Below are 12,048 nucleotides of genomic sequence, written 5' to 3' on the forward strand. Positions count from 1 at the left end.
GTGGGGAAAGGACCTTGCCCAAGCAGCTTCGCACCTTGTGGAGAGGCCCTTACTAACTATGTGCAGCTGTACTTTCACTGGAATTCACTTAAGAAAATATGGCTGGTTTTCTTGAAAACTCTCTGATGGTGTGCTGAATCAGTAGTTCCCATATAACCGTCGGTAGCAGGCCACTCTCAAGCCTTTACCAAACCAGGCCTATAAGAGTGCTCACTACCCTCACCAAAAACTTGCTGCCACCAACCTATCCTTTAAATCATAAGGACAAGGGTTTCTTTCAAAGAAATAAAAGGTTTATTGATTACACGAAATAAAAGGAGTAAATTACTGTTATAAAATTAAGTGGACAATCACTGTTTCTCAGACACTAGCTCACACAGACTTTTCCCTCACTGACAGGCTCTTTCTCACTCACTATCAATCACTTTAATTACTCATCTCTCAAACTCTGATCTCTCAAAACTCCTCACACACACCTTATATAACCCAGCTCCTCCCACTTCTGCACCACCCTCCGTCCTCTCATTGGCTGAGGTTCCCCTGCCCAGCTGTGACGGACAGGTGAGAGCAGAGCTGAATGCCACACCGGCAAACTTTGCTTTTACAGAGTGATGCAAAATATGTCTGACCAAAAATGTGTCTAGTGCAGGTTCACCAGCCCCATCAACTGAGAGTCAGCAGCTGTACCCAAGTCCTCAGAGTGTTTTTACTGCCTCACAGGTGAAGGCCCCATTTTGTCTGTGAAGAAGAAGGAAGTCTCTGGGAATGGCTAAACTACAGGGGATCTGCAAGGCATTATGGGACTTTGCCAATTTATCTCTGTACAAGATGCCTCTCAAAAAACGTTTTCCCCTCACCTGGCAGTTTGGAAAATTTCTTCAAATAAAATCACAGGGTATTTTGTTTTTGTTTTGTCAATGACCTCTTAAGGAGGAGACATAGAGTGGGTTAGTCTTTCCAAACTGGACTGTGTGCTTTTTGAATGCACCCTTTCTTATTGAATCTCTCCATCTCCAAAAATACATGATTTTATGTTAAGTATTCCAGATCCCTCAACCATGGACAAGGTTGTTCACATGAAGGAAACGTCAGTCTTTTACATCTTTATTGGAAACAATCATCCACCCTTGGAACATAACAGGAAGAATGCATAATGGGAGGAATGCATAGGAAGAGATGTATTCCAGTAAATAAACAATTACATTTTCTGCTGCACAGACCACATGCAAATGAGCTCCCAACTGGTGAGAAGAGACAACAAAGCCAGAAAGCACTGCAGGGCCACATATTGGTTGTGTACTGTGCAATATGTCTTCTGTGTACTATTATGCATAATTTGACTGTCTCTTTGCCAGCCTGCTTTGTCCCTGTGGTGTCACGCTGGGTGTTCTGTTTCCCCATCCTTTATCCCTGGAGTACAGGAAAAGCATGTCTTTACTCCTACATCAAAAATCTTTGGTGTAGAGAGGTGTAAAGCATTTGTCCTGAAAGCTCAGCAACACAATTGGAACAGGGGGCAGCTTCTTTTGGGAAATGAGAGATGTGCGGAAATGTTTTCATCAGGCTCAGATCAAAGTGAGGTTGGGTAAAGCAGAACTTTACTAAAACATAAAGATGTACAATACATGTTATACATGTATTATATTGCATCGAATACATGTATAATGCAAATTATTCAATTTGCAAACTAGTTGTGAATTAGTTGCAAACAGATGGATTTTAGGAAAGGAGGATTTTGGGAGTTTGGAAAAAAATTGTGTGATGCCATAAGAAGACATAAAAGAATACTTTAGCCACACATCCAGAAAAAATTAAGTTATGCTAGGTGCGGTCGAATTGGACATAGAATTATTTAATGTGATAAATATTTCTCCCACTTTGTGTATGGCTAAGTTCATCCAAAAATGTGCTTGGGAATGTATGCATTTGGTACTCCACAACTACCACCAGCGGTGTCCCCATGTCTACCCTGCATACACTGTTAAATGACCCAGAACTGTAATCCATATCATTGAGGATTCATATATTTGCTCATTCTGAAATGTAACATATCTATCTTTTTGCCAAAGAGCCTGTCTTTTGCTAGTTTATCATGGTTGAAACAGCTCAGATTTTATAGTAAAGAATAAATGGTCAAAAACTACACATAATTAATGGTGATATTAATACTGTATGCCTTTGTAATGGTACAACTGCACTGTTGTTTGATACACAGTCTCTTTAATGGTTGTACAGTATTCAGTTTAGCTAATCCCTCTAAGACCCCAGTTTATATCAATGCCAGTATCTTCATTGACCTTAAATCTGTTTTGATTTCCTACTTTCATTGGCCTTAAATCTGGCATTCCTTTTACACCACCCACTGGGCAATTAATGGCTCAATCCCTTAGTTATTCCTAACCTGGCAGGAAACATAGGTGCACTGTGTAAGCAGGACTTAATTTTGAGCCTAGTGTCATAGCATTATCTACCAACTAAAGCCCCAGATACAACCTATCTTGAAATAGTGGGTACTTATAAGCACCCCCCCCCCACTGGAAAACCTTTGAGTATCACCCTTGGGAGTGGTTCCCAAGATAAACAAATGGGAATACAGGCTCATTCATCATCTGTCTTACGTGGAAGGGAAGTCAGTGAATGATGTCCTTCCTCAAGAGCTTTGCACCATGCGATACACCTTAAGTTCCATAGTGCATATGGTCCACAGGTGTGGAACTGGGGCATTAAGTTGGCATTTCATATCCTTCCAGTCCACCCATTAGACTTCAACCTTTTAGGCTTCAGTGTTGATAGGGCTTTACCAATGGGCACTGCATTTGAGCGGTTCAGTTCATTTTTGGAATGGAAGCTCAGGTGCAGAATTGGTTGCAGGTGCACTGTCCATTATTTAGTTTACTACCTTTTCTGTGTTGAAGGCAATACTGGGCAGTGCAAATTTATTCTGGATTTGTTCCAGACATTAGCTAAGGAATCAGGTGCTCTGTTAGCTGAGAAGAAAACAGAGGAGCCAGCTACTTCACTTACCTTCTTAGGGATCGAACTGGACAATTGGCAGCAGGCTTCTAGATTACCAGAGGACAAATTAAAGGCCCTTAAAGATCTTATTGAGCTCCTCTTAAGGAGCAGGAAAGTTTCACTGAAAGAACTCCAGGAGATTGCTGGCCATTTGAATTTTGCATGTAATCACCCCAGGTTGCACTTTTCTGCATCGTTTATGCAGGGCTACGAAGGGCCTTTGTCACCCTTTTCACAGAACCAGAGTTACCAGGAGTGTGAGGGAGGACCTGCAAGTGTGGAGCCAGTTTTTAGCAGAATTTAATGGGGTGTTGTTTTGGTGGTCCGAAATGCACCTTAAGACAAAATTTCAAGTACAGATGGATGCAGTGGGCTCCCTAGGTTTTGGAATTTGTTTCAAAGGAAGGTGGTGCACTGAGTAGTAGCCTAAAGCATGGCACCAAAAAGGCATTATGAGGGATCTCACTTTTTAAAGAGTTTTTTTCCTATAGTGGCTCTGGGCCAATTCAAATGTATGGTTCTGGTGTGACAACCAGGCTGTTGTATACAATGTAAACAACCTTAAGTCACATTCAGAACGGGTTATGGCCCTAGTGTGTGCATTCACATTACGTGCCCTGAGGTTTAATGTTCTTATCCAAGAAAAACACATTCCGGGCTTCGACAACAGTTTGGCTGATGCGCTATCACACCAACAGATCACACAGTTCAGGGAATAATCCAGGAGCCAGCAAAATTCCAGAGAAACTACCAACAGAGGTCTGGAAAATTGGCATAACAACACAGATAGAGCAATAGACTTGGCCCTGGCCCCAAGAACACAGAAGGGGTGCCTAGCAGTGAGTATAGAGTTCTGGAAGTTCAGGAGTTTAGTGGGATTGGAGCTCATATAGCCTGCCCTGGTGGAGCATCTACAACAATTTATAGTGTACTTAAATAGGAAGGGTTTAGCACCAGGATCCATCCAAGGCAGGTTGTCAGCCCTAGACTTCCATGCTAGAATGCAAGGGTATCAAGACTTTACCTCTGACTTTCAGATCAAGAACATGATTGAAGCCTGGAGTAAAGAAAGGGGACAGGTTAAGGATTCTAGGACATATTTAGGTTTCAGGGGACAGGGTCAGGGTTATTTCTTTATACATAAAGATGGGACCCCTTTAACAAAATATCAGTTCTGGAAGATGACTGATTTGGCACTAGGCAAGGTTGGGATCCAAGAACTAAAGTTTGGCACTCATTCCTTTAGAATTGGGGCAGCTTAAACAGCAGCTGCTCTTGGTTATAGCCCTGATGGCATCAAGCGTTTAGGACCCTGGTCATCCACAGCTTATCAAAGATATGTAAAAGCACTCCCTCACATTTAGGCAGGTGCCTGTTTTTTATTTGTTTGTTTGTTTGTCATTGCAGGTCCAACTTATGATACTGGGCCACAGCTACGTTTTTTGGGCAGCCAGATATGCTGCTCAGTCAGTGTGGGGGAGCAATTTGAGTCTCAGAGCCAGAGTCCAAATTGTGTGGAAAAAGCCATCAGCTGCCCCAAAGTCCTCAGGGATGCTCCTTCACAGGTGAAGGCCCCTTTAGCAACCTCCATTTTGTCTGTGAAGAAGAAGGAAGCAGCTGGGACTTGCCAAGCTGCAAAGAAGCACTAGTACCCTCTTTGTCAATCAGTCTCTGTACCAGGGTGCCTCTCAAACGAAATGATTTCCCCTCCCCCCACCTGCTAGCTGCAGGCACAGAGCATGACTCCGCCCTTCTTTAGGCCTCCTTTTGAAAGGGGATGTTGTGTTAATACATTAATATTCAAGAAAGTGTGGCCCATATTTTAAACCGACTCAGATCAAAGTGAAGTTTGGTAAATCAGAACTTTACTTAGATATAAAGATACACAACGCATATTACATAGATAGTCACAGGTGCACAAAGATGGATCATGTTTAGTACAGTAGTAGGTGCATCAGTGAAGGAGCTGAGGACTCAGGCTTTAAGAGAGACAAATGGGCTCAGATCTGCCCTCTTGCCAGGAGGAGGCTCCTACACTTCCTGCTTTCCGAGTTAAGTTCCAGTCCTTCAGTCAATTTAATTTAGGACTGGTCCAACCAACATGTTTTATCGATTGGCCATCTTGCCTTGGAGTGCAGAGGATCCCAAGAGGGAGGGTTTGAGAAGAAACCTGAAGCTTTATCTGCTCTCTCAAGTGCCTTCTCTGGTAACAGTGCCCAGTTCTTACTGTCCTTCCTTAGCCAGCCCTCTTTAAGTTTCACACCTGCTGTGTTAATATTTCCTTGGCCCTGTTTTCCAGCTGGAGATTCCTCTAGTCCACTGAATGCCAAATGGGGAACATGGTTTCCGTTTGTCCACCATAATGATGCAGTGAGTGGGCGGGGAGAGACTGCTTGCAAAAGGGCTTGAAATATAAATAACAGAGTGATATGTACCAGCAATATGGCACCACTGAAACAGGAAACAATCAAACAAGGAAACCAAACACAGAATTTTATAGGAGGGAAATTTCACAAGGGCCCAATAGATGAAGTAATTGCTTCTTTCACCATCCAGGGCTTCTTCTCTGTTTGTTGGTGCAGATGCCTCTAACTCTGTGTGGCTGTCCTAGACTCCAGAGCAGTAGTGGTATTTTCTTCAGTCTGAGTTGTTGTTCATCCTCACAAAATAATGAAACAATTTAACTCACCTTTTTACCCTCTGGAAGAAAAGTGGACGGAGATTCCAGAAGTTCCTCAATGAACACAAAGGATGCCATAGAGATAAAAGCTACCAAGGAAAGCAAAACAATCCATTTGTTCAAAGAGTTCGCTCCATATTGTACCTGGGATTACAGCAACAAAAACTTACCTAAAACAACAACTAAAGAATAAAGTGTTTTCTAGAGTAATCTTCACATAGTGATTTTCCTCCTCTTTCACTGCCACAAATCCTTAGCTTTTTCCTATGTGTACATTTCTCCCTTCACTTAGGCCTTTATACTATCCTTCACATAGCCAGCCTCCAGGTATTGAACTCAGCAACATTCATCTTGAATAGAACAAAAATATTTTATTAAAATAGCAGTGTTAAAGGAATATTGTTCATTCCTTGGCTTTAGGTTTATTCAGCACAGGTCTCCATACTCTCTGCCACCTCTCCCTTTCAAACTCTCTCACATACTACTCTCTCACATTGCTTTAAAACACAACCAAGACTCCATGATCTATCTGTCTCTCTCACACACACCTTCCTTGGCTTGTTTCTCTTCCTCTAATCAGAATCATTTTCCCCAACATCCATGCTGTTCACTCACCTCCTCTTATCACATATACATCAAATCAACACATTTGAAAAAAATACATTTAACATCACAATATAAACAATACCTTTAAATATATTAATATATAACAATCTGTTCCAACACCATCGGTGAACAAAAGAATTCTAACTTCAGTGGGGTACGAATTAGAGCAAGCAAGCTTAAATAGTTAGGAAATTTCACACATAAAAATTGATGAAGGTGGTGTTGGATAAATCCTGAGGTCAAGTTAAGAATGCTTCCGTCTCCGTGAGAGGCTTTATTTGTGGCCTCAGGGATCACTATCCATCAAGAAATGCAATTCAGTGACAAATTCAACAGGGAAACTGTTGACCTAAGGTGTTTTTTTCAGCCTCACTACATATGTTAACAAGCTGATTTGTGTCAAGTTGGCTATATTACCACCACACCTGTTTTTGTTTTTTGCCAAATGCATGACAAAATATCTGTCTTTGTAATTTTCGCCTTCATATTTCTTCTGCCCAACTCTGCATATTCCATAGATATATTTGATTATATTTGGTATGGAAAAAGACTTTTCTCCACCATAAATGGATGATTATGCTGATCTACATTTGGATGTACAGACTATAGCTCTATAACTGTGCAAATCTTTGTAGTACATTAGAGATGTCACATACAAAAAGAGATCACCTTTACAGAACAAGACTAAAAAGAATTCACCGACAAACATCTTAAACCCCAAACCTTGAATACAGCTTTTTTTATTCCCTTGTTTCTTATGGTGTAGATTATAGGGTTCATCAATGGTGGAAACATGGAATATAATATTGTCATTGTTAAATCAAGATATGATGGAGAATTAGAGGGGGGCTTAATGTAAACAGAACATCCTGTGAGTACCAATAAGGAAACCACAATAAGATGGGGAAGGCAAGTTGAGAACGCTTTCTGCCTTCCTTGCACAGAGGGGATTTTCAGCACTGCATTAAAGATGTACACATAAGTCACAATGATGAAAACAAAGCACCCTACTACAGCCACAGCAGTTAACAAAAGAAGGTCAATTTCAATTAGATACAAGTTGGAACAGGTGAGCTTAATTAAATGCGGTATTTCACAGAAAAATTGATTGACAATGTTGGAGCAAAAGGGGGATGCAAACGTACCTCCAGTGTGTAATACTGCATAAAGGAAGCTACTAAGCCAGACGATAATAATCATTTGGAGGCAGGCTTGCTTGTTCATCAGCATCTCATATTTTAATGGATTACAAATAGCAACATACCGATCATATGCCATTACTGTGAGAAGAAAGAAATCAGACGCTCCAAAGAACAGGAAGAAGAGCACTTGAGCAACACATCCAGAATATGAAATCTGTCTGCTACCCATGAGGGAATTTGCCATGGATTTAGGGACAATGACTGAAATTTGTCCCACATCCTGTATGGCCAGGTTCACCAGAAAGAAGTGCATGGGGTTATGCAAGCGGTGGTCAGTTAATACTGCGGTGATGATGAGAAGATTTCCTCCAACTGCTACCACATAGTAAACAAGGAAAAGAATGAAGTGTAGAACCTGCAGCTCATGAACCTCTGAGAATCCCAAGAGAAGAAATTGTGTGATGGAAGACTGATTACTTTGGTTTTGCTCCAAAAGATCCATGGTTCCTGTTTATGGAAGGAAGCAGAAGGACATGAGTGCAAAAAGAGAAGCCACATTACTTGCAGTTGGATTTTACTATTTTTGTTGACAGAATCCATCTGCATTTAAAATAATTACTAGACTAATCTATACCAGGGAGGCTTGTAAAAATTACTGAGAAAGAACAATTCCTCACTCCAGATATTCTGGAGAGCACCCTTCTTATGAGCCATCAAGTACCTGCTCCAGAAGTGTCTAGGAATTATTATACAGTACTACTAATACAGTGGGGTCTTGACTTGAGAACTTAATCCGTATTGGAAGGCGGTTCTCAAGTCAAAAAGTTCTCAGGTCAAATCTGCACATCCCATAGGAATGCATTGAAAACCATTTGATCCGTATCTGCTCTTTTCCGTCCATAGAAACTAATGGGAAGCTGCTATTCCACCTTCGACCACTAGAGGGGGATATTTTGTTTCTTAGGTCAAGAAAGGTTCAAGGAAGGCAGGGAAAATACAGTCCAGGCAGTACAGTACCAGGCAGTCTGAAGACTGTCTCCCAATCCACTCTGTAAACGCCGGGAGGAGTGAGGAAGCAGACAGGCACCCTTTTCACTGGCCAACAGTTAACTGAAAGTTCAAATTTTGCACTTTCCCTACCTCCCACGTGGTTTTTTTTCAGTTCATAACTCAAATCTACGTACGTAAGTCAAGTCAATATTCTCCTATGAGAGCGGTTTGTAACTCAAAATGTTCGTAACTCGGGCCGTTCTTAAGTCAAGACCCCACTGTAAAGGCGAAACATTTGGTAATAATTTATTATTAGTATAATTATGTTTGCATCAAAGAAAAAAAATTACTTGAAAATTTGAAATCTAGAGGATATTAACCTCAACATCTTCCCAACCTACAGATTACCAAAGGACATAACCTCTTCTTCATCACAAGTCAAAACATATCCCTTGGAAAGAAGTAGAAGATCTTACAATACATGTTTAATAGGATGATAAATCTAGCCGGTGTGCTTCCACTTTTAATATTAAGCTGACATTATTACTGTTGTATTTTTATTACTCCTCCTTTTTTCCCTAATCTATGGATCTGTTAATGCTCTGTGTACATAACCCACAGTTTGGAGGCTGTAACGTGCTGGATGATATTCATGAATTGAAGCTGAATCCCAACAAGATGAAGGGTTTGTAGTTCTTTGGTCTCATTTCTGTGAATTGGGTAGATGACCTGTTTTGGATGGGGTCACACTTCCCCTAAATGATGAGATAAGTCTTAGGATAATCCTGAATCTATTTTATGCATAAGACTCACCTGAGGCCAGAGTCTTTGAGTGCCTGGGGGCATCATCCATTGGGTTGCAAGTTATAATCATATTTCTAAGGGACAATCTGACTATGAAAGTTCACATCTTGGTAACCTTGAAGTTAGGCTAATTAAAGATTGTTGTAGGTTTTTCGGGCTCTTTGGCTGTGTTCTGAAGTTCTTCCTAACATTTCGCCAGTCTCTGTGGCCGGCATCTTCAGAGAACAGCACTCTGTGCTCTGAAGTGCTGTCCTCTGAAGATGCCAGCCACAGAGACTGGAAAAACGTTAGGAAGAACAACCTTCAGAACACGGCCAAAGAGCCTGAAAAACCCAGAGCAACCATTAGATCCCGGCCGTGAAAGCCTTCGCGAATACATTAGACTAAATAACTTTACATAGGCCATCCCTGAAGGTGAGATGGATGCTAGAGTGAGTGCAGTATCTCACAGCTAGACTATTGAAGAAATACTTCACAGAGCCTCTATGGCTGTGATGCTGAAATAAATATACCAGCTGCCAATACCTATCCAGTCCACATCCAAGGTATTGTTGATGACCTACAGAACCCCAAATGACTTTGGAGGTAGTTATTTAAGGACTGCCTTTTACTTTAGGTGCTTGCCTGAGCATTAGATCTGTTGGGAAGGTAATAGAAGTGTGGGACAGTAGTAATAATGAGTAATGGTCCAGCCATTTTTCTCTGTTCTACAGTTATTTATATCTCATATTTCAAGTGTGTGTTTGTATATGGGTGTGTATGAGAGAGAAACAGAGAGAGAGAAAGAACAAAATATATGGTAGAACATATATTTGAGTCAAAAACAATAGAGAAACTCGTAAAGTAATAAGGTAGAAAGTACTTACTATTTTTCTTCACATATTACTGTCAGCTTCTGATGAACGCTCTATTCCACTGATATTCAATGCATGTGTATAGTATCTTACCAGACAGAGGTACCATTTTATAAATCTTTCTTCTTCTGTACCTTTGTGATGTAAGAAAGAGTTAGTAACATCTCCTGTTAATATCTCCTTTTGTGCCCCTTGAGATGTGCTCCTATGGGAATCCAACAGAGCTCCAAAACACAAATGCTCAAACATGAGACTATTGATTAATATGTACCAATGATCTCCCATGCCATTAGGTAGTTTCCTTTGTCTGTAATGGATGCTTGTATTCAACCAGGGAAAAGCTAGGGAAAAGAAAGATGGAGAACTGACTGAATAAATATGATGGTTCATAGAAAACTATCCATTTTAAAGTGAAGGATAAGAAGAGGACATTTTATTATTGAGAAAAACATATGTGGTGAAAAGGCAAGGTTAGCTAAAACTGAAATAAGCATTTGAAAAGCAATTTTGCTTTATTGTTTAGGTATGGATCTCTGCTCTCTATAAATTCACTAAGCAAAATGCTGCTGGCTTTCATTAACATTTTTCTCATGTTGTGCAAGCAAAACTATTCCCATTTTAACACCAGCCTACATTTTAACAGTGTGACCCCAAACATATTTCATAGAATCATAGAAAAGTGAAGTTGGAAGGGGCCTACAAGGCCATCAAGTCCAACCCCCTGCTCAACACAGTAATGGAATCAAAAACAGCATGTCAGCTTCAAATAGCATATTAAATAAATAAATAAATAAATAAATAAATAAATAAATAAATAAATAAATAAATAAATAAATAAATAAATAAATAAATAAATAATGCACTACCCTTATGAACCTGGAGTCACCAGCTGCCCTTGTTGCCACCTCCTCTGAATTATTCCAAGCATTGAGCTTGTTAGTATTTAGGGCTTTGATGCACCAGCCTCACACTGGCCCAGCTTCCTCTGTGAGTATGTCACATTTGGGTGTTTGTCCAACTAATTTAACTTCACTATACTACTGCACCTCTTGCCACTGAGCCCCAGTGGAAAAACAGAGGTCCAGTTTCCCAAATGGAGCTAGGCTGGAGTGATTCCTTATGGGAGTGATCACTCTAAGAGAGATCACTCCCAGAAAAATGACCCCTTTCTGTTGTGATCATACAGTGATCCTTTATCACTGATCAGTGATCACACTCTCAGTCTTAATTGTCAGCTAGTGAGTCCCAGAAGGTCACTGAAGCAGGAGAAATACTTTATCCTCTGGTAGTAAAAGAGCATCACTATCGTGCCATAGGGATTAGATTTATTAATCCTAATTTTGTGTCCCCAGAAACTTGGGTCTCTCATCAATCCTACATCAGCCAACAATGCACAGGTGCATGAAAAAGGCTCCTTCTGCAGCCACAGCTGTGTAGGGAGGAGCTCTTTGCCTGCCACCAAGACAAGGCAGGCTCAAGAGGCAGGTATGGTGGCCTCAGAGAGGCGGGCAGGAGCAAGGCTTTATTAAATCTGCTCACCCAGCGCGCTGCCTCTTTTGACACGATTGTCACGCCACCCATCCACCCATGTAAGAATGAGAGTAACTGGTCACTTTGGGGCTGGATGGGAATTTTTGGTCTGCCCCTGAATTAGCTGTGAAGGGGCAGGTGAGTTTTCGCCCATCCTGTTCTTACTTTTTGGCAAGTTTTGTCAAAGGGTTCTGGTTCAATGATCTTTTATATTTTGGTCACACTGGCGGGTAGTGCAGTGAGTTACAAGGGGCACCTGAGTTTTTAGGTAAGTTACAAGGGGCACCTGAGAGGGGTGTAAACTGGCCCACCTTCTGGCTTTGAAGATCAGAAGGTTTCAGTGCTGGGAGTGGGAGGAGCAAAGGGATCCATGGGGCCCAGACTGCCTAGAGCCTCGTGGCGCAGTGGTTAAACCGCTGTACTGCAG

The 12,048-nt window shown here is 41.1% G+C and overlaps 1 protein-coding gene across 1 annotated transcript; it reads right to left on the reverse strand.

The window, feature by feature from the left end:
* Positions 1 to 898: 898 nt before the first annotated feature.
* LOC110071328 (olfactory receptor 14A16-like) lies at positions 899 to 10,920 on the reverse strand. The gene has a single exon (XM_078378069.1). The coding sequence runs from the start codon at positions 7,943 to 7,945 to the stop codon at positions 6,986 to 6,988; it is 960 nt and encodes a 319-aa protein (XP_078234195.1). The 5' UTR covers positions 7,946 to 10,920; the 3' UTR covers positions 899 to 6,985.
* Positions 10,921 to 12,048: the final 1,128 nt, after the last annotated feature.

The sequence above is a fragment of the Pogona vitticeps genome, chromosome 6, assembly GCF_051106095.1.
Source record: "Pogona vitticeps strain Pit_001003342236 chromosome 6, PviZW2.1, whole genome shotgun sequence".
Taxonomy (NCBI): Eukaryota; Metazoa; Chordata; class Lepidosauria; order Squamata; family Agamidae; genus Pogona; species Pogona vitticeps.

Excerpts from the sequence above, each read along its gene's own strand:
- LOC110071328 (XM_078378069.1), bottom strand. The coding sequence starts at position 7,945 with ATGGATCTTTTGGAGCAAAACCAAAGTAATCAGTCTTCCATCACACAA.